This window comes from Fringilla coelebs (assembly GCF_963513975.1).
Source record: "Fringilla coelebs genome assembly, chromosome: 10".
Lineage (NCBI taxonomy): Eukaryota > Metazoa > Chordata > Aves > Passeriformes > Fringillidae > Fringilla > Fringilla coelebs.
In genome coordinates, this window is record NC_140036.1 from 8382795 (window position 1) to 8405449 (window position 22655).

At 43.4% G+C, this 22655-nt stretch overlaps 1 protein-coding gene across 1 annotated transcript; it reads left to right on the plus strand.

The window, feature by feature from the left end:
• The first annotated feature begins 402 nt into the window (after positions 1-402).
• On the plus strand, positions 403-22429 carry MOGAT1 (monoacylglycerol O-acyltransferase 1). The gene is made up of 6 exons (XM_084212453.1): positions 403-1091; positions 8604-8782; positions 9177-9378; positions 12004-12178; positions 15685-15884; positions 18831-22429. The coding sequence occupies exons 1-6, from the start codon at positions 998-1000 to the stop codon at positions 18983-18985; spliced, it is 1005 nt and encodes a 334-aa protein (XP_084068579.1). The 5' UTR covers positions 403-997; the 3' UTR covers positions 18986-22429.
• The last annotated feature ends 226 nt before the right edge of the window (positions 22430-22655 follow it).

Consider the following 22655-nt stretch of genomic DNA (forward strand, 5'->3'; position numbering starts at 1 on the left):
CCCCGGCGCTGTGACACCGCGCCCGGGCGGCCGTGGGGCTGCTCCGAGCCCGTGCTGCGCCTGGGGAGGGGGCGGGCGGCGCGCCGAGCCCCGGCATCGCGGCGGGCAGCTAGGGCGGTGACATCAGCCCGCGCCGGGGCCCCGCGCTGTCGCCGGCGCCGGGCGGGAGGGGCGGCCCGTGTGTCCCGGCGGTGCCGCTGTCCCCGTCCCTGTGCGGGGACCGCAAGTCCCTGTCCCCGCGGGCGATAGTGAATCCCGGCGCTGCCGCCGTCCCCATGGAGAAGGGGGGGTCAGCTGGGCCAACGCTGTGCGAGTTTCGGGGGGTGGTTTCTTTTTCACGCCGAAGTTTTATTTACTGACGATCCCTGTCACGGACACCGCGGGCGAAGCGCCGCGGGCGGTTGCAGGCTGTGCGTGTGCTGGTGTAATTAAAAACGAAACGCTTGACGCCAAACACTGCAGGAACTCTTAAGTTCTGGGTCAGCTCTATAAGCTCTTTAATGGTAAGAGCCTTAAGCACGCCCCGGAGTGCCGGGTCTCCGGGCGCTCCGACGGGAAAAGCCCGCCCGGCCCGGCAGGGCAGCGCAGGTGCTGGGCGTGCGGGCGCACCTGGGTCCGCGGGCGCGGGGCTCGCTCCGACACAGCCGCGGTGCCTCCGCCCGGTGCCGCTCATGCGGAGCGGCGGCAGGCGCGGCGCTCCGGGCGGGGGCAGCCCTGCCGGCCGCCTGTGGGCGGAGGGGGTTTAGCAGCCGCCAGCCCCCGCAGCCGTACCCGGGCTCTACCCGCTCCCGCTCCAGGATCAGGTTTCCAGCGGCCGGGGCGGGCGGCACCGCCTCCCCGTCCCCGCCTGCCGGACCCGCGGCCGTGGGCAGCGCCGGCGGCGGGAGGGGCGCGTCCTGCACGGCCGGGGCAGAGCGGCGCGCAGCGGGCAGGTGCGGCGGCTGGAGCCGGGGCCGGGGCCGGCAGCTCCCTGCCTCCCGCGCTGCTCTCCGTCAGCATGAAGGTCGAGTTTGCGCCCATCAATATCCCCCTAAAGAGGAGGATCCAGACAGTCGCCGTTCTGCAGTGGATCTTCTCCTTCCTCCTGCTGGGTAACCGCTTTTCTCCTTCCTGCCCCTGCCCCAGCGAGAAAAGGGCGAGAAGCGGCTTTTCCCGTGACCGGCGTGACCCGTGGGCATCGCTCGGTGCCAGCCGTGGCTCCACGTGGGTGCAGAAGCGGCCGGGGGCGAGCAGCTCCCCGGCGATCCCGGGGCGGGCAGGAGCATCGCACTTCTTTCTTCCCTAAAAGCTTTGGATGGTTTTTCCTCTTGTATGGGGGGGTCTGTTTCTTTCTATGGGTTCTGCTTCAAATATGAACCTAAAAAGCTAGTTTCTGTGGTTCCTCATTGAGATGCCCAGTATGTTTCTGACAGCAACTTTTTTATCGAAGATGAGCATAAAGTCTGGTACATGACTAATGTTGTTTTCATGCATAATTTCGTAAAATAACTTTATATGCTGTAGTTCAATAAAATTCTCATTTAACAAGGTAATGAAAAATACAGTGAATTGATTCAAATACAGACAATTCTGTAAGTGTATGAGAAGTATCCTCACTGGCTTTAAGAAAGTGTTGGTAATTCTACTTGGTAATCTTTTTCTGCTGATTGTTCCTCTATAATTAATTTTCCTAATATCGTAATAGACACCTATCATTAAGCACCTATTCACAGCAGCAAATTGTATTCACATGGGTAGGTATCTTCAATTTGATGAAATGAATCACTTGATAAGGTAAGATAAGCCATAACTCTACGAGACTAAATCCATGGATTGTATAAACTGGGAAGTGGTTATTGAATAGTCTGTTCTGAGGTACAGACCCACCTGTGCATTACTGGAAATGCTGGAACACTTCAAGATCGTCCGTGCTGTAGGATTTACAAGGAGAAAAGTAGTGTGCACTAATCTTCCTTGTATGTCTTACAAATATATTATCCTACAGGTGGTCTGATGTCTTTCAGGTTTTTTTTAGGTTGTTTACCCACACAGGAAAGATTTGGGGGAAGTATGGAGGGTATGAAGCATCTTCACACATTAATCAGCAGATGTTCTGTTACCTTGGAATTATATGTAGTTAAATGCTAAACAGTTTCTGTTTGTGGCTACATTGTAAGTTGTCTGTTTTAATTTTCTGTTATTGAATTAGCTCTTGGCATGAGCCATTATTTTAGTCTCATAAAGCAGTGGAAGTTCAAGGGCAGTGGAAGAAAACTTTTTTTTTTCCCTAATGGAGCAATACTGCTGCAGAAAACCACATCTTCCTGTGCTTACTAGAAGCGATCAGGACTCAGAAAATCCCCTCTTTGTAGTTTAGCAGGCAAAGTAGGGAGCTGTCATCTGCAGCTGGTTCTGCCTGGGAATGTCAAGGAAAATCAACTCAGAAATGGTCTTACAGCTGGTTATCTTGAGTATAGTGAGTTCATGTGATCATGAAAAAATGGATTTGCAGGAAGGCTTGATCAACAATTTGATTCTAATAATAAGTATCTGCTTGTGCACCATGGGATGTTTATCTTTAGAGCTGACCAATGTGACCTTGTCATTTCGTAGGCAGATGCTTTCAAGTGAAAGGGCAGCCAGTGATCTAGCCAAAAAGTTTCACTTAGCTGCAGGAAAATTCAGGTGGATGAATCCTAAATGAGTTAAAGCAGTGAGAAATGGGCTGGTTTCTGATGTCCTGGACTGCCCCTATGTCTGGATTTTTTAGCTTTTTTTTTTTTTTTTCTGAACAGTTGTTGGTTGTTTGTTGAGGCTTTGCATTCAATAGTGACACTTTCAAATCAGGGAGGGGATGCCTCGGGACAAGTGAAATACTGTGTGAGTTCGTCACAGAATAGGTTGGATGTTTAGGTGTTCTTTGGGGGTTTGAACTAGTTTATGCCAAGCACAATCTTGATTGTCTGTCTTGTGTTACGTATCTGCATGTGAAAACTTGAACAGATAATGCTCTATGACAGCTGATGATTCATGATATAGATAGAGGGAGTCTGTTTAAAGCAGTGAATAAATGGGGTACTGGCTTAGCTGCTGAAGTTGTCCATCTAGGTGTGTTGTAATGTGCTATAGCTTAGTAAAATGAACTGTAGGACTAATAGATGAAGTAAGATAACTGTAAATTAGTGACCTGAATTGGTCAATGATATGCTTCAGATCTGGGGATTGATATGTGAAAAAGTGATTTCACACACTCAGTAAGCTGTAAGGAGAATGCAAGCGTATTACAACTTAGAATTCACAGTGTGACTTGGATAAAAGGCTCTTGGTTATATCTTCCTGGCTGAAAAACATAAAAAGCCCTTGCTCTCCAGGCTTGCTTTGTTTTAATGCTGCATGGTTTTCTGACACTGTGGAATTGATGACTGAAAATGCCCTCTTACTTGTGCAACTCACAAGCTGGCCTGAAATACAGACATGCAGTAGTTGTTGAAACCTAAATCTCATCCCCACTGTAGAAAGAGGGAATCCATCTGCAAATACTGAAAAAATAGCAGCAGCAGCCTGGTACAAGCAAAGTTCTGCTTCTTCATGCAGTGTCCCAGCTTGGGCTGGATCTGCACTAGAGATCCATTGCTTCTGCTGTGCAGCGTAGGCAGAGTAAACATGCCTCTGTCTCAAAAAAGCTGTACAGATGTGCACAGAATTTCATTATATACAAAAGGAACCTCTTTAAAATTCTGGCTGTAAGTTCCTGTGCTTCCTTGTTCTGTGCTGCAAGCTGCCAAAGTTCACTCTCAAAGGGAAAAGACAAGTTTTCTTTGTAACAGTGATTTGCCTGTTCCTTATCCAGGGGCATGGCACCAGAAGCAAAAATAAGTTCTGAAATACTGGGAGGTGAAAATGAGTTTCTGGGTTAGATGAGAGAAATGCCCATTAACAGATTCCCACTGTGTGTTAACTGAAAATGCTATGTAGTTTTCTATCTTATGTTCTCCAAGTCAGCAGACCAGAAAAGTTTGGATACAAGTTCCATGAAAGAGAGAAGTGTTTTAATTGGGCTTCTGTCTTTTGAAAGACAAGTGTTACTGGTCTTGAGTCCAGAAAACTAAAGCTGTTAAAACTGAAAACTGGCAAATGCTATTTCTCACTGTATTAAGCACAAATCCAAAACAGCTTCAGGCTGAAGCATAGTGTCAAGCCATTAGTGTTTTACTGCTGAAACAGCAGATACATGAAATTTTGCAATCTCATAGTATCTACTTTGGACAAAAAGCCAAACCAGACAATTTTTACAGATGGTAGTTTTATGCCTGTAATTACAGTTATTTGAGATTTGTTCACTTGGCCAGGGGCTGACAGTCCTGAGGCAGGTCTGGCCCTGTCCCAAGCTCATGCAACACCCCTACCATGTCTGCCTGTGAGCCTATGTGCTCTTGATCACTCTGTGCCACTGTCCAACCCAACCCCAGGCAGAAAGTCACCTGCAGAAATAACATCTCCAAGCCTGTAAGTGCTGCAGGACTGACAAAGCAAAGAGGTTACATAAAGCCCTATTTTTCTATCATAAGTTCATTGTGCATGTGCACTAAAGGAATTGTCACTGGATGCAGTGGATGTGCCCGGTGTTTGCAGGAAATCTTTGTTTTTAAGCTTGGAAATATTTTTCTAAAGAAGGTTGAATTAATTTTGCTGTATTCACCAGTATGCCTGATATCCTCTTATTTGGAACAGGTGTAGGTTTTGCCCACAGCAGATGGGCATTTATCCTTGGTGTGTGCTGTGAGCTGTGTGCCTCAGTACTGCACATCTGTCAGTGGGGTTCACGTTGTATCAGGACGTAGATCAAAGGGCTAATGTAAAGGCAAAACCATTAAAACAAATCAAAATCAGTCAGATTTGGTTGAAATGCTGCATTCCCAGTGCTTTAGCCTTTTGCTTACCTTTCTGTCTAATGTACACAAATCAAATGACAGCGTTTTTGAAGAAAGCAAAGCTAGAAGGTGAGTTGGTGAGCTATGTGCTCCTGCTAACTTCTGTGTCCCTGATGTGAAAATGGACAGTGGAGTTTGAACATGTACAAAATCAAATGCAAAACTGAGCTGCTTGGGTGGGGTTGGTGCCTAGGGCCAGACAATGAGAGAGGGAAATGAGAGTTTCCAGCAGGGATACCAGGGTTTTTCTCTGAGAAAAGGTGATGGCAGAGGAGAATAGTGCATCTTCTAAGACCCACTTTTGGGGCCCAGCAGTGTTCCTGGTCTCCTCACTGGGGATTTAGGAAGTGACTGTTGTGCAGGCACCCCTGTATTTATTTGCAAAACCCTTAATAATGCAAAATCAGTATATAATAGAAGGTATACTTTAATATGCACAATGCCACAAAATAATATGCTGAAGACATTGGTATATATTAAACTACATCCTGTACTCTAGTGATTAAACTTCTGTGCATGTAGGATGAAGCAGTCTGTTAATTGAACTTGCTGGAGACAGTTTTGAGTTGTGGATCTGGCTTCCCCAAAAGAATAGAAATGATGAAACATTTGCCACAGAGTGAGAGATTGCTGCTGGAATAATAAGTGGTTTCTGTGTTGAGAAAGAAGGTGTCAGTGTAATGTGCTAAAGCAAATATTAACCTTTCCTGCAAACATGCCACGATGGTTTGTTATCTGGTGCTGATTTAATTCATCAGCTATAGCTGAATAACTAATATAGTTTTGTTCTTCCTCAAAGTCTTAGAAAAAAACCCAACTCTTCTGATGTTTAAGAAAACTCAGCTAGGCTCCATGAGCCTTTTCTAGCAAGCTGGCTGGTATTGCTACTTGTTTTTGTCACTCTGTACTCATCTATCCATGAAGTTTATTGGTGGCCTATGTGTAGGGACTGAAATGTGATCACGGGGAATAACAGGGTACTTACTGACTGGTATTTCTAGGAATGCTGCCTCTGTTACCTCCATCTTAGGGAGGGAATTTAACCAGGTGTCTGTGTGTATTTGTTTGTATCTCTCAAAAATACTAAGAAAAAATGGCTCTGGGGTGTCGGGCCAGAGACCCTAGCCTGACAAGCCCTATGTGAACATAAGTGACAGTGAATGCCTAAGGAGAAAGAAAAGAAATGGGAAACACATAGACTAAATTTGGCATGCTCTCTTGGGATTTGGCAATTAGTAACTTGGGGATTTATGGTATCCAGGCCTCTCTACCTCCAAATCAGTTGTGTGCAATGCTCTGTATCTCTAGTTTATCAGTATTTGCCAGTGGAAGGTCTTAGGAACTTGGAGCCAAATTTCAGCATCAACAGGCCTCTAAAGCTTGGCATCTGAGTGTTTGTGTTTGCTGTCACAGCGCTGCTGAGATACAGCTTCCTTGGCAGGAGTGCTCAGGTATCTTTGTAGCTCCCAGTTGTAACCAATGACCTGACAAAGGCCCTTACAGGAGACTGATCCACGTCCAACAAATGCCCAACCAGTTTTGGATTGAGCTCCTTTGCATGGTTTTTGGAGCACTGCAGAGAGCCTGTAGTGCTGCTTGGGATGACACCAGCTCTCCTGGCACCAGGGACACACCTGCACTGCCCATGACTGCTCTGAGCATAATGGGAGCTTTCTCCTCTAGGGACAATCTTGCGTTTGGTGGCTTTCATAACAGATATTAATCAAACATTTTTGATGCCTTATTAACTCCAAATGCATTTGAAGCTTCCTATTTCCAGATTTAACCTGTGCTGTTTTCCTGCTTCTTATCTCTGGTATTTAACTATTTCATAAATTTGGTGCCCCAGTTGCAAACTCAGAGCCTGATTAATGATTGAAGGATCAGGTGTGCAAACATCATTGGGCAGGATGACTGCCAGTGCTGGTTGTTCACCCTACATAGATTGGTTTTCACCATTTGTTGCAAAATATGAGTATCCATGTGTTGTAAATGGGGAATGGAGAAGTGACACACCAACATTGGTTCACAAGCCCAATGTTCAGAGTTCCGTGGCTGTGATTTGTCTTTTAATCTATATTTCCTCATCTCCCCTCACCTACCCCCAAAATCCAGTATATCACAGAGATATTTTTCAAAGGTCTAATTCTAGTTCAACCAAAAAATTACACTTAGAATGTACACTGGAACTACATCCAAGGACACAATGATGCAGTAGAGTGACAATTCCAAAGTTGTTTACCTTTTGCCTGGAATTTGTTTATGAATTTACTTAAAATGGTTGTTATTTATTTACTCACTGTCTTGTCTGAAGGAGAAAACATCAGGTTTGTGTTTACAGGCTCATTGGCTTTGAGTCATCAGTGTTTAGCTCATCTTGCAGGCTGCTAATTCGTTGAAATAATGAGGAGGTATGGCAAAAGGAATTTGCCTCACATGTGTCATTGGGAATGCAGTAATCAACTTTGTCCTACAAGATGCTGAGCTCCCCTGAGGAAGTGCTAACGCCAATACTTATCTGCCCATACCTTGCCTGCACTCAGGAAGGTGTCCTAGGTAAAGCAAAGCAGCCAGCTTGTTGATCTGGTGGATGTTTGTCTGCACAGGATTAAGTACTGCTATCTGGGCCTTCTCACTGCTGATGTAATTAGCTCTCACAGCAAGGATGCTTGGCTACAAAGCACTTTTCAGCTGTTTGCTAGCAAACTGATAGTAAAAAGCCATGTGATTCTGTGTTTAAAAAAGCCATGTGATTGATTCCGTGTTAAGTCAAAAGTGCTGATGAAAGGAAGGGTAGGAAATTTAAATATTTATTAAATCTTGCATAACAAATTAATTGATTTATAGCTGCTAGAAAAAGCTTCTCATACTTGTTCAAACCAAGAACCTTGGCATCCTGTCCAGATTAGCATTCCTAGAAATTTCTATAGTTTCAGGATCTCTTCTTCAGGGAACAGGTAATGACTTTTCCTCAATAGACTTCTGTGCCCTATTTTGGAGTGATGCTGTTGTGGGATTCCCTGTGAAATCCCCAGTGGAATTGGGGTGTCATATTTCATCTGTGTTACTTGTCCTGCATTAATGATGTTCCTTAGAACTGGTTTCAGTTCTTGTGAGTTTTCCACATTGACTTTGGGGGTCTGTGGGCCTCAGTTAGCTGTGGTGTTTTTCAAGAGCTCTTGCTCAAGTGCTGTAGTGGAACCTCTCCATATTTTGGTCTTGTGTAGTGCATCTCCTTGGCCAGTGACAGCACTTTTGGCTGGGAGTAGATCTATATTATAGGTAGAGAAGCTGAGGAGGAGAATAGAAAATGATTGCCCAATACCCCTGTAATTAGAAAAGAGATGATGCTATGGCTCCCTTTCCCTTCTTTCCTTCCCCAGCTTTCCTTTCTTCTTATTCCCTGAAGCATTACATCCTTGTTAGCTCTTACTGTCTCCTTTTATTCTGCCTTAGGTAAACCAGATGCTCTCAACCAAATGTCCATTTGTGCAGTAGAGGGAGAAATAATAGACTGAGGTGATACACCCTTGTAATGCTTCACCCTCACTGTAACACCCCCATGTGGAATAAGCTGAGTTCAATTTGTGTGCATTTTGAGTAAATCTCTAAAAACATATCAGGGTTGGGTATTCTTAAAGGGACACAGTTGTGATTAATGCTTGCTATGCTTTCACTTTTTGTCTCTTGTAGCAGAGTTTTGCTGTGGATTCTTTGTGATCCTGATCCTGGGCAACTTCTGGTTCCTTGCTGTTCTGTACCTGCTGTGGCTGTACCTCGACTGGGGAACGCCATGTGCTGGGGGCAGGCGGTCCCACTGGGTCAGAAGCTGGACTGTCTGGAAGTACTTCAGGGAATACTTTCCCATTCATGTGAGTAAAAGGTTTCTCACAAACAGCTTGAATAGCCATAACCATGGAGAAACATCTAAGACTCATCTTTGCTAAAATTCTAATACTCTCTCCGGGGTGAACTTAACTTCTTTTTAAAGCATGGGAAATCTGAGATTTAGTGACAAAAGGGGACAGGGCCTGGTTTTCTAGTTGGACTGCTGGGTGACAAGATAGCACTTCAGCACAGTAAGTCTAGACATGTTATCCTGACACATCCATTTAAGCTTTGTTCATCTGTAAAGCAGGACAGTAGTTTTAACTGCTCAGAAGGAAACTCATTGCCATTGCTTCTATGTCCTGTCAATGTGCAATCTCCATAGCTGTTGTTTTTGAGGTAAATATTACAATGCCCACCACTGACTCTATTTTTCAGCTTATAAAAACTTCAGAACTGAACCCAAATCACAACTACTTACTTGGCTTTCACCCTCATGGGGTCCTGGTTGCTGGAGCCTTTGGAAACTTTTGCACCGATCCTCCTTTCAAAAATTTATTTCCTGGCCTTACTCCATATCTCCATATCATGCCCATCTGGTTTGGCTGTCCCTTCTTCAGAGAATACATAATGAGTGCTGGTAGGTAAAAGCACACTGTCTCAGCTGTTGCTCCATATTTTATCTTCTGTTACAAATGTAAAGTCTATTCCTCTACTTATATACGGTAAGTAATTTCAGAAGGATCACTGTTGGTGCTACATTTAATCTCTATTTTATGATGAACTGTTGTGGCAAAAAAAAAATTCAAAAGTTTTATTAATAGATTTGTAAACTATATCACTGAGTTGTTTTTTCGTTCTGAAAAGAGATTGCTGCTGTTCCTTTGAGCTATGAGACAGCAGTCCTGAGTACCCATTATATACAAGAAGAGAAGGGCAAAATAATTTGTAATTTAATTTAGTCATTAGCAGGCATTTGTAAAACAAATTCTGGCTAATCTCTTACCTGAAGGGCTTAGCGTTATACATTACAAATATCTTTATACTCAGAAATTAATTACTTGCTTCTGATTGAAGTCCTATGTTGCAAATTTGTGTAATTTTAATTGAGAGGTAAACTCTAGAGAGAGGGACATTTTTTCTCTGTTCTGAGAAGCATTTGTCATAAAGGGGTGCTATTCATGACTGGTACTACAGTAATAAAAGATAAAAATAACAAGCAATTGAGTTGGGGGAGCTAAAAAAGGAGAAGAATTAAATAAGAACTAGTGCTCCCCCCCAGTGGTTTAATAAATGAGTTATTTTACTTAAATTCATTCAACCACAGCATTTAAGCATGTTCTGATGCACAAGACTTAAGTTCAGGAGACAGAGATCTAACTTTATTCATGACTGCAACACAGACACTGTGATCTCAGAGAAGCTGTTCCCCTGCTCCATGCACAGAAACATGCCTAGGATGTTTCCCAGATTAATATCAGAATTACTCATCTATGTATACTTTGACAAATCAGAGAATGCCTCTCCATGCAAATGTATTTTCTGAGGGCGTTCTTTGAGGCTTGCAAAGTGAGGGATTGGCTTTGGTAGAGCATTGCAATTTTAAACACTGTTGTTTAATCATTGTCTGGAAGTCAGATTTACATGTTTTTGGCATCTTGACCCATGGGAACAAATATTTACCTGCAGAATGAGAAAGAGCTGCAGTAAAAAGCACACTAAAGAAGAGCCAGCATTGGAGCTCAGTTTTCATAGGTATGCAGCTGATAAATGAGAGGGGACCTTTGCTGTGATACAGGTCACACTCCAGTCATAAAACACTTGCAAAATTTTCCATGTCCTGAAAGCCACGCTCCTGGCACAGTGTTTCATTTCCCAGTCCTTCTCTGCCTGTCTCTAACACGTGCAGTTGTTGCCTCTGGCAGCGCAGCAGTGGCACCCTGGGCTGTGGTGTGAGCACAGAGCAGTGCCCTGCATGCAGGACAGCTCTGCTTCAGCAGGAGACACATTTATCCTGGGGAAAGGCAGTGATTTCTGCTTTCCTTTTCGGGGAAAACGCATGCTGACTTGAATGAGCACCACTTGAATTATTTGTGAGTCCCAGGTCAGCTGCATTGTCAGAGTAACAGTGACTGTGAAGGCAGATGTGGCAGATGGATGCAGCTTTTTGCTGAGGTCTGGACTTGCTCCAGTTGCAAGATATTCCTCTTGATGGCCAGCTCTCAAAAGTAGCTCACAGTCAACTTCCCTCTCTTCCCAAATTTTTATAATCCACATTGTAATGTCCCTATTGGTAAAAAGACCAAGCAGGGAGCAGAACTCCAAAAGTGCATTTTGATACCAGCTCTGTAAAACCAACAATGTAACCAAGGCTTGATCTCTAAATTGGCAATTAGATTATATGAATTCAACACAGTGTAATTAAACTTAACCTCTGGGTAAGTGGGATCACTATAAGCCTTTGAAATAAAACATAGGGCAAGAAGGAAGAGGAACCTTTGAAAGATTAGGGGCATATCTGTTGGAAAATGGATTTTTCAAAACACCAAGTCCAGAGCAAGACCTAAGGAGATGATGAAGTCTTGTACAGCAGTGGGCCCGCAATTAGAAATATCTGTATCAGCAGGAGTACCAGGAAAGCTTCATAGAATCTGCTATTTTAGCCTAAATATTGATGAGAGCCTGGGCCTGGTTATGAGAGAATGAGCTGATGCAGTTATGGAATAGTAGAAGTGAGTCTTTTCTGCTTCTTCTAATGCTGTCATGCCATTGCCTTAGATGGAGCTGCTGCTTTATAGCTGTGAAAAGAGTGGAGGGATCTTCTTGGCACTGTAGCTCCATGTTTGAGTTAACAAGTCCTCTATACATTCTGTTAACCCCTCTGTGCCTGTGTTTGTATGCACCTGCTGTACAGCTGTAGCTGCTGCCTCCCAGCAGTATCTGCTGCCATTCACCTCCTCTGTTCTTGGGCACAGAGTCTCTCTGAAGGGGAGTTAAGTTGCCAGAAGAGCACACCCTGAAGAACTCAAAACTCTTGCAATAGGCAACAAAACCCCTAAACCATGTAATTCATCAGTGTGAAATCAAAGCATATGCCCAAAACCAAATCTGTTGCAGAATGAGGAACTTGAACCCAAACCTTTGAAATCTGTTCTGTGCTGTTATAATTTTGAAACATCAATTATATATTTACAAATATTCTTAAATTCCACTGTACTTGTACATGAAGATCCAGTGGTCAGTCTTAAAATGTTTCCTCCTGAAGGAATGGTTTCTGCATCCAAGGAAAGTGTCTCCCATGTGCTGAGCAATGAAGGAGGTGGCCATGCATCTGTCATTGTGATTGGAGGAGCAGAGGAATCTCTGAATGCACATCCTGGAAGTCTGACCTTGAACATCCTCAAGAGGAAGGGCTTTATTAAAATGGCCCTGAAACATGGGTAGGTCTTCCATGAAGCATGCTTTGAATGCAGATTGATTCTTAAATATAGTTCATATTATATAGAATTAGAGAATTTGAAAGAGTCTAAGTGTCTAAGAACATGCAGATATCTGGCACAGGAGCCAATCTGTCCACCTAGATCCAGTCTGGGAGTGTTGAAAATTCCCTTTGACTTTCATAATTTGTAACAGTAGGTGTTATTAGCATATCTTGTTTTATTTCAGTTGTTTCTTGCACTAGCAAAGAGTAAGAATTATGAAACAATATTAATAAATCTTGGCTGGTTTTTCTGAATAGGGCCAATTCTGCTTTCTGTTCTGTAAATTGAAGCTACATTAAGGTAGAATTTTCTTATCATTTTAAGCAAACAAGCAAACAAAATGGATTGCCAGGCCCTGTTTCATTAAATCGCTGAGAATTATGGTCTAGGAAGATTTGTTTTCACTATTATTCTAAAAACTTTCTTTTGAATTGCCATTTGCAAAATTAAATTCCTAGGAATTTTGGTGAAAATCTCAAGAAAAACTAGATAACTCTTTACTATGAAGCAGCCATCAGTGTGTTACTAAACAAAGATGGTATAAAGTCCTTTTGAGTGATTTACACAATATAAGTTATTGTGTTTGTTCTGGACTGGTCTAGATGATTTATATATTAGAAATATTGAAACCAATTATCTGTTCCAGCTACACTCTCTGAACAGCTCCCAGGATTAAACATTGACATGTGAAGCAATGAGAAAAAATACTAGTCTTGGGAAATCTGTAAGAGCTTTTTAAGCAATTAACTGGAGAAAAGGTGCTCTCTGAGAAGAGGGGCTCTCTGCTTTTACACAGAGTGCAAAGAACTAGAAACTGTTCTAGAAACTGTTCTGTGCCAAAATTCCAAGGGTGTTTCTTATGCATATCACTAGGATTCTCATAAAGAATTTTTTGTGCCAACAGAATGTAACATTCTAGTCTAATTCATACCCAGAAAAAATACTTGTGTTTTTGAATTAGGAGTTTACTGCCTAAATGAATCCTTACTCAATTTTTGCTCAACTGTTGATTAATTCAGTGGGATCCTGAAAACTCACTAGCTTTTATTTGTTTTAACCATAAAGATTAGAAGAATATTTAGATACTTCTTTTTTAGTAGAATGTTGATAGATGTCTGGTCTATCATATCACAAAGGTTGGTGGTGGTTATCTCTCATCTAAATAGATTTGGATTGAGAAATCAGATACACCTGTGCCTCTCAAGACATTGATTTCAAAAGTAACTCCAACACATAACAGCAAGAGTGGGACACTTACAAAACACAGGAATGGCCCCTTTACCCCTTCACTCACTTAGATTTCAGCGATGGTGCTCATCTCTCTGAAAGGGTCATTCATGGCTGTCTGGAGCCCTCCTCTGGGTGGCAGTGCCTGTCTCTGCCCCAGTGGCTAAGGGCCACAACTCACAATGTCGTGTAACCAGCAGGCTCCAAGTCATTCCTGCACACACCAGCACAAACACCTGCTTCTCTGGGAAGCACAGAAATTCTGACTTATCTGTCCAGCAGGGCTGGGGGGCAGTGCAAGTCTGACAGAGCTCTTGCCCAAAGACTTGGCATCCAGTAATTGCTTCTGCTTTTGAAGTCTTGTTTTTAACATTAACAAAATGGGAAGAAAATTTCCAACTCAACTGGAAATGAAAGGGCCAGGGAGGCCTGTGGGATGCAGATGAGAAGACCCATCTGCCACCAGTGCCTGCACACATTGCTGATGCTCATGATCTGCAGCAGCAAGTGCCAGCTCAGGAAGGAAGGGGCAATGCAGAGGCTTGTGCTCTCTGGCCCTGACTCCTGTGCTGCCAGCACAGAGAAGCTGTGTTCCTCAGCTAGGAGCTTGTCAAATGTGGCCTGAATATGTCAGCAAGTGTCCTCTGCACTTTTGCAAAAGACATTTTGGTCCAAGGTAGTACAAATATCTGATACAAAGTGAAGAAATACTAAAGACACAAAACAAATGATGAATCAGATAACTTATCTTTAATTTCACAATCATAAGTTACTTATTTCTCTGTCTCAGCCTCCTACATAGCATCTTGCAAAAGTCTTCACTAGATTAAAACAAATCCCACAGTGTCAGGGCACCACAGCTGTTGCACCACAAGATGTTCCTGTTTGTCTTAGTGTTGTAGTAAAAAGTCAAGTGTTTACACAGCCACAGTAAGTACCAGGCTTTATGATATTTCTTTTACAGGTGGCAGGCTGATAAATCCACTGGAGAAAGAAACTTTGAGCAGACACTAGTCAGAACAGTATGTGATAGTCTGTGTGAGTCCTCAGGCTAAGAAGCTGTTGAAGCAGTTGTTTTTTACTGTACAGGTGGATATTGACAGTCCATAGCATTTTCCAGCCAGCTCTGTCCTCAGTGCATCCTCCTCAGGCATTCGCAGCTCTGCAGATACTCTTTCTGACAATGTTCTAGCACTACTGCTATTTTACAGTAAAATTTTTCTCAAAAGTAGTGGGGACAGAATAGAGCTAAGATACAGAAACTAAGGTTTAAGTAAAGAAAATATCCCCGAATCCTTCAGAGACTGCTTAGGATTATCCTGTTGTTTTTGTGTGGGTTTTTTTTTTTTTTTTTTTTTTTTTTTTTTTTTGTCTAAACTCTGTAGAATAGCTAATGAAACGAAGCATTAATTAAAAACCATACTGCAGCCAAGGTTTTAAATACAATGCTGGGTTTACCTGCACTGATTCTACCCACTCAGGTTGTTTGTCCAGGAGCTAGTCAGTGCCTTTCCTCCCAGGCCAATTCATGAACTGAATGAGAATTCCTTAGGCTGTGCAAGAGCCAAAGTGGGTTCATGTAATTTCTGTGGGTAAGATGTGACCTCTGGTAATAATGGATTATGGCTTCTGTTTTCGAAGAAGTCCAGAGGAAGCAGGGCTTGGCTGGGAATTGGACAGCAGAGAAGGAATTTGGCATTGCACTCGTGTCTGTGAGGGTGGCTGGTTTTTATCAAGGTTTTTGTGCTGAAATCAAGGGCACGCATTACTCCGGTCAAAGGACAAGGGAAAGCCAAGATCTGGTTTTGATGCCACCCAGCTGGGAGCATTATAAAGTTAGCAATGAGGCTCCTTTGCTTGCCAAGGGAAAAAAAAGTAGTGGAACGAGGGTGGACTTGCTGAAATAGTGGTGGATAAAGACATACTTACGATATATGCAATAACTCATTTTCATAATTCCAAACAGTCACAAATTCCAGTAGGTACCAACCAACTAAATACTGCCAAAAGCAAGTTGCTAGTTGTGTGCCAATACCCTTTTTTTTTAAACACCAACCAGCCAAGGCCTCCAAAAAGCTGCTGCACATGAGAAGAGTTGAATGTCTGTTGCTGATGAAATCCAAAGCTGCTGAAACTCTCTGTGCTGGTTATTGTGAAACTGTTTCCATGCTGCTGATGTGAACTGCAGTGCAAGTGCAGGCTGATGTAGAATTCTCAGTGTCCTCTTTGTTTTACAGGGCTCATCTGGTCCCAGTGTTTTCCTTTGGTGAAAATGAACTATTCAAGCAAGTTGCAAACCCCAAAGGTTCATGGCTCAGGAATGTACAGGAGAGGTTGCAAAAGATAATGGGCTTTGCTTTACCACTATTTCATGCTAGAGGAGTATTCCAATACAGTTTTGGCCTAATACCTTACAGACAGCCTATTCATACTGTTGGTAAGCTCCCTGCACCTTTTCTAAAGTGTTTGCAAATGTTTCAAAATTCATCAATACTGCTAATATCTGTAAATTTATAAATCTGTTCTAACAGAATTAATTACTGTGCAGCTAAAACAAGTATGTGAGGTTTACTGTCCTTCCCAGTTAAAGGGGGCAGTCCTTATCTTCCTTTCCCTTTTCTGGCCAAATCTTACTCTTCATTCTCAGTTATCCATAGACTCCCATCCTTGGCAATCCATAAAGAAACCCAAGAGCTGTCCAGTTTTTCCAAGAGGGCTGCCACAGCTCTGCAGCTGTTGCTGCAGCTTCTGGATGCTTCTGATGTTTTGTGTGAAGCCCAGAACCTTCATTTCTTAGCTCTGCAGAGAAGTGACAGTTGGATGTCCCAGCTGAGGTACAGCCAGCCCAGCAGAGCTCTGGAGCAGGGCTGCTGGAAGGAGCTTGTGTGGTCCTGAGCTGGTGCTCATCAGGCCAGAGGGAGAGAGGCAGGAGGAAAAGGAGAGGACACCTCGTGGTGCCACAGCCCTTGGGCAGGCTGCCACTTAGATGGTTTTGCAGGTCTTCAGGGTGTTTCCTTCCCTCTTGGCTTTTTCCCTTGGAAAGATCCTGTCATGTTTAGTTGTGAGTGTGCATGCCACATCAACATGTGTAGTTTGGGAGAGTGTTTTCCCCCAAAAGCTCTCATTACTGCTCATCTGCTCTCGCTGGAGTGTGGAAATGAACATATTTTTCATGGTTTTACTAGTGCTATTGACAAACACACCTTTACAAAATAGGTGATTTTGGGTCTCATGCAAAGGCAATAGTTGTCTCTCTGTACATTTTTTGATAAATCATTTTTAGCCAGATTCTGACCTGAGTGAACTAAAGAAAATTGAGCTTTTCTGGTGTTCCACAAGGGACTTTGAAGGTGGCCCTCCCTTTTTATGGGGTTGATTTGATTATAGTATTAAACAAATAAAAATGTTTAAGACAAAAACATAGCTCTTTTTATCTTAAATTTCAAGCAGATCTGTGTTATATCACTTCATGCATTGAATATTTTGAAAATATTTAATTTTTAATGCCTGCATTGTACACAGGCAGGCTAAAAATACCACTTATTTTAAAGCCAAAACGTTATCAAAGCTTTGGAATGAGATATATTGGATGAGATTTATAATCTGCTTTTTTTTTTTTTTGGGGCTGATAATACCAGGGCTGTTCTGAAGCTTAAAATATCTTATTTTATGAGGCATTTCTTCATCATGACAAAAGCACAGGAGTGATACAAATCAGCAAGACCAGAGTCTTGCAACAGAACTTGTAAGGTCTCACGAGGTCCTTTGCCTTTTGTGTCTCTTTCCCCATGTTTGAGAATTATCACAGTGTCCCTGTGTCCTTGGGAGTGTGTGGGGTGTTCTTGGTGTGCCTCAACATGGCTTTGAAAGCATTGGCTCAGCTCCTGAGAGCTGCAGTGAGCTCACCTGAGGTGATGAGCTGTGCTGCCAACGTGGCCAGGTATGGGTGATTCCAGTCCTGGTTCAGAAGCCATGGATCCAAGAGCCATTCAGCTAAGCCAAGATCTGGGAGTTTGAGTGTTTGGGCTTGATGAGTACTTTTGATTTTCTCTTTTTAAATTTTTTAAAATTTTTATTACTGCTTTACAGAAATAGAAACAACTCTAAAGTATCAAATTAAGCAAGTTCCTTAAAGCTGCACATATTAGAGAGATGAGTGTAGTTTTCCATCCCACAAGAAACCTTCACTCTTGGGAGAAGTGACTGTTGCAGAAGGGCTTGGGGGCTGTTTGCTGTTTCCAGTCCTGCCTCTGGAAATCCTGTATTGTGTGCATATTGATTTCACACCCCTCTAAGGTATTGCTCAATCCAGCCATGGGTTCCCACCCCAGCTGTGTAAAGTCTGAGTTTCAGCCCCACACAGGCCTGAGAGCTGGTGGCAGCTGGAGCTGCAGCAGGAAAATGCAGGCTCAGCTCTTTGTGGTTCTGGCTAGGCTTCCCTTTAGTCATCACCATCCAATCTGAAGTGGCAACATCTCTTAACAGGAATTTTCAGGTGCCTTTGGAAAAGTCCTGAGGGTGCTTTTAGCTCTCTGCTTTTCTAGGCTTCCTCTGTAATGCCAGTTGGGTCTGTTAAGGTGTTGGTGCTTCCAATGCAAGAATAGCTGTCAAAATCTGGTGACTGAACAACACAGGAGAGACTGAGATCATGGGAAGCTTCTCTCAGCAATCCACTTTTTAGCCATAGCCTTTTGTGGAAGAGAAGGCTGCCCTCTGGATTTCCATGGAGTCACCTCCCATGGAGCAGGAGCAGCACAGTGCCTGGAGAACATTTCGGTTCCAGTGACACTTGTGGGCAATGGATGGTTCAGAGACACCTCACAGGGTTTAGGGCATTTACAGGCTACCCCTCCCTAGGCTGAGGTCACATTTCTGGTGCAGTGATATCCATTTTGAATAAATTGGAAGATAAATATTTCCTTCAGTCCATGTGACAGTGTGGTTGAGGGCACCACTGTCCTCTTAAGCACACCTCACACTGAGTGGTTTTACTATTCACATCAGAAGACAGGGAGAAAGTACATTTTTAAAAATACTGTGTTGAACTTGTAGACAGCACATAACCCTTAGGATTGTATCTTGAAGTGTAAACTGCTCCTTCAAGTTAGAGCTTATCACTCTTCTCATTTGCTCTTCTGCTGCCAAACTGAAATGTTGGGGGGCGGGGGTGTTAATTCATCGTACCTGAACTTCAGCAAAAGGCAGTGAAAAACCAGAGCCAGGGCTCAGGCTTGTGAAAGGCAGGATCAGGCCCCAGGGTGAGAAAATTGTGATGTATTCTGCAATCTGGATGGGAGCCGTGGTGGAGCTCTTAGAGAAAGGACAGCAATTCAGCTTAAAAAGAGGTATCAATGAACCTAATGCTGTTGTGTTTGATTTACAGTGGGAAGCCCCATCCCTGTAAAACAGAACTTGAACCCCACCACTGAAGAGATTGATCAGCTACATGCATTGTATCTACAGAAACTAAAGAAGTTATTTGAAGAACACAAAAGCAATTATGGCATCCCTGCACATAAATCTCTCATCTTCGAGTAGCAAATTACAATTTGTAATTCTAAATCTCATGCAAAGAAACAGTGTCTGCTCAAAGATGTCTTTCTTGCAATCCATATTTTGTAATCTGTAATTATCCTTATGTAAGGAATACTTTTAAGAAGGGATTATTAGAGGATTTATTGATTTTTATCTTATTCTTGGGTGGTGGGGGGAGGGATCATTGGGATGTAAGCCTTGAAGCCAGTGCTGTTTTGAGGTGTCCTTTTAGGTTCATGTGTGCCAGAAATGTGAGTGAGAGACTCCACACAGATGTTCTTACCACAGCTTGAGCACAGGAAATTGCCCCAGCATGAGATCAGTAGCAGAAGCATAAATCCAAGAAGTCTTTGATTAGAGGTTGAGAGATTTACCATCATTTATCAAACATGACATCAGGTTCTCCTCTGAATGTCAGAAACCCCTGCTGCTCTTCCACAGGAATGAAGGTGTATGTTTTCAGTAGATGGCTACTGTAAACCACTTTCATGAGAATTCAAGAATAAATAGGAGCCTTCAGCCCTGAATTGGATATTGGCAAAAATGGTTTGTCCAAGTCATGGAGCAGAGCAAACCTGTTTGGAGAACTATGTTGAGATTTTTGTGTGCATGTGTGTGCTGGGTGGTGGGAAGCACTGAATGATGTGACTTTTCTGGACAATCTCTGCTTTGGATCATAAATTTGGAAGGTGAAGCAGCTTTGGTGGTTTCAACCTCAGAAGAGATGGCAGGCACAGGAGAGGAGAAGGAGGGAATCATGTGAACTCTTCATCCTGTGCAAACTAAAAATAATCCTATGTCAAGCACTTGCACAGAAGGAAGTGGAGCCCAATTTGTTCAGTCAGTTTTGAAATTTCACCAAGGAAATTGTACTTGATAATGCCTCTTTTCCCCCCCTGACATATATGGGGATGTGTTAAGCTGGTGCTGCAGGGTGACACAGCTGCAGTGCCAAGGCAGTGTGAGCATAGCTCTAGGGTGCAGCAGGTTAAGAGGATGCATTATATATAAACCAGGTGCCTGAATTTGAGAAAAAGTTTATCCTAAATGTGGATATCCACTTCAGAAAACAAAAGAAAAAAATCTTAGCCAAACTCTTTTTCAGTTAAATGCCTAGGTCTTGGAGATTATTGTCTATGGAAAGAATTGTAATATATTACTGTATTTTTATGAGATAAATTCTTGTATTTGTACATACTTTCTGACTGCCTGCAGACTTTGCAGTCTGATGTTAGTGAAGAGTTTGCTTTTAGCAGTTTTGGTGCCTGAATATTACATCAGTGAGGTGCTCTGACTGGTCAGGCATGGGCTTGTCAGGCAGCCTGGGCATCTTCAGTCAGCTCAGCTGAGCACAGAGGTGCTCCAGGAATAGCAGTCCTGGACACATTGTGTATTCCATGGGCTGGAGGCTCTTAGGAGAAACACACCTGGGGCTTTGAGAACAAGGTAGAGCTCTGGAAAGAAAGTTCCAAAGAAATTTTACAAATCCTTAGAAAGATGAAGGTATTTATAGAAAAGAGTGGAAATTACTTCTGTGGGGTGGACTTTGACTGAACCAACGCCCCAAAGCCAGACAAGTATTTGCCAGACAGAGCAGATGTATGTGCTCCAAAAAACCCTCCAGCAACAAGTTGGTTTCCTTAAGAGGGCTCTTCCTTCTTGTCATCCTATTGTCATCTGGATGTAAACAACACTGAGTCCTGCTCTCATTTTCTCTACAATGACACAAGCACTCTGGGAACCAGGGCTGGAATTTGCAGTGCCTGAAGAAGCCCCTCTTTCCTGACAGACTGCTGTCAATGTGCCCACAATTCACCTCTCCCTGAGCTTTCTGGGTGCCATGTGTGCTTGCCCTCCCTTCCCATGCCTTTGCAGATCACTGTGGTGCAGGCATCTTCCTTCCTCACTTTCTGTCCGCCTTTCCCTGGGCTGAGATCTCTGGTCTCTATGCGTGGAAAATACTGAGTGGTGTCTTATCTTTCAGCAAAAGTGGGGTTTAGGAGCAGGGTTGGAGAAGAGGAAGCACTGTGACTGGGCATGTTTAACACCAGCTTAACATCAGGACTGTTTCAGCTCTGTTTCCAGGGAGGTCAGGCATGGCAGGTTTGTTACCTGGGAAGAGTTCTTGGTCTTGAGGATTGTACCAAGTGATGATCCCTGAGCAGTTGCTCTGTCTTAGCCAGGTATGTAAAATTTCCTTTGGATTTGACTCTTTATTGCCTGCCCTGATGAGTAGTGAGGGTTATTCATGAAAGAAGGATTTGGAGTGTGTCAGAGTGTGTTCTCCTAGATCATCTGTCTAATGAGATATTTCCTCTCATTCTCAGTCTATTCTTTTTCATTACCTTAATGATACAGAAGATCAGGTTGTAAATTAAAAAATTTTAGCATTGAGGATGGAAAGTAACAATTTTTTTTGTAAATTAAATTAACCATAACTTCTAGGGAATATGTGGATACTGATTTTGGGACAATATCCAGTCAAAAGGGTATCCTATAAACAGGCTTTCCTTTGAATTCCTTGAGGAAATTATCTGTGGGCTCTCTGTACCATCCATAACTGGCTCAGGTAGAACAAGTAGGGATTGTGTTGCTATGGCTACTGATACTGTCATTGCTTTGTAACAATGGAGATGGTAAAAAACCCCCCAAAAAAGACCCAACAAAAAATAACAAACCAACAAAATCTCCAAACAACTCAAATGTTTATTGTTGCTCAGTTACCACTGCATATTGCTTATGATGGTCCTTCCAAACTACATTTATTAACCAATTGTCCAGTGTACCCAGGGCTATTTTAGAATAGAACTTCTGTCTCTAAATGTGATAGACATGGTGTCATCTGAAATATTTACCTCTGTGTTAGTGTGGATGTGTAAAGCAGCCCTGCAGTCCTGAGCCTAAAGGCCAGAGCCCTGGCAGCCACAGACCCATTTTGGCTGCCACAGGCACCGATGCCAGCCCTGCTGCAGGCAGAGGGAGCTGCCCATGTTTGTTGGATCGAGAGTCTCCAGCTGCAGTTCATGCTGGACAAAGCAAGAGCAAGGAGCTGGTAGGAATGGTGACACACCCTGCCCCAGCTGCACCTGGAAGAGCTGGGCAGCACTCAGATTCCTGGTGGGATGCCACACTGCCTGGGGCCTGCCTGCGTCCTGGGGTGTTTCTCTTTGTGCCTTTTAATGCCAGGGAAGCCAGCCAGCCATCAATAGGAGAAGCTCTGCCTCAAACCGTGCAAACACTGCCTGTCTGATATGCTCAAGATGAAGTTCCTGCCTGTTCCCTGTGTGTGAACACCTCTGTGCCAAATTCTGTTGACAGAAAGTCAACCCTTGAGTATTTTTACTCTGTGAACTACACAGCTTAATTTACACTTTGTAACTTTTTATGGTACCTGTAAAATATGAATGTCAGTTGTTTCAATGATAGCTGTGGCAAGGAGGTGTGAGATAATAAAGGTTTGTACCAAGTGGGCTTGTGCTGACTGGAATTCAGGTACTGGAATTCACTGCTCTTGGATCCTGGCTGAACTTGAGGGGTCACAGTAGCCTGGCTGTCAGGCTGTGCTCATGTCACACTGAGAAATCTGGGCGGATTGCTTGCTGAAGCCAGGTTCCTGATGGGGTTCCAGAGGGTCTGAGGGAGAAGTGACCCACAGCAGGCGAGGGCTGGGCTG

Coding starts and splice junctions, on each gene's coding strand:
- MOGAT1 (XM_084212453.1), top strand. CDS start 998: ATGAAGGTCGAGTTTGCGCCCATCAATATCCCCCTAAAGAGGAGGATC. Junction 9,379..12,003: donor AGAATACATAATGAGTGCTG/GTAGGTAAAAGC, acceptor TTCCTCCTGAAG/GAATGGTTTCTGCATCCAAG. Junction 15,885..18,830: donor ACAGCCTATTCATACTGTTG/GTAAGCTCCCTG, acceptor TTTGATTTACAG/TGGGAAGCCCCATCCCTGTA.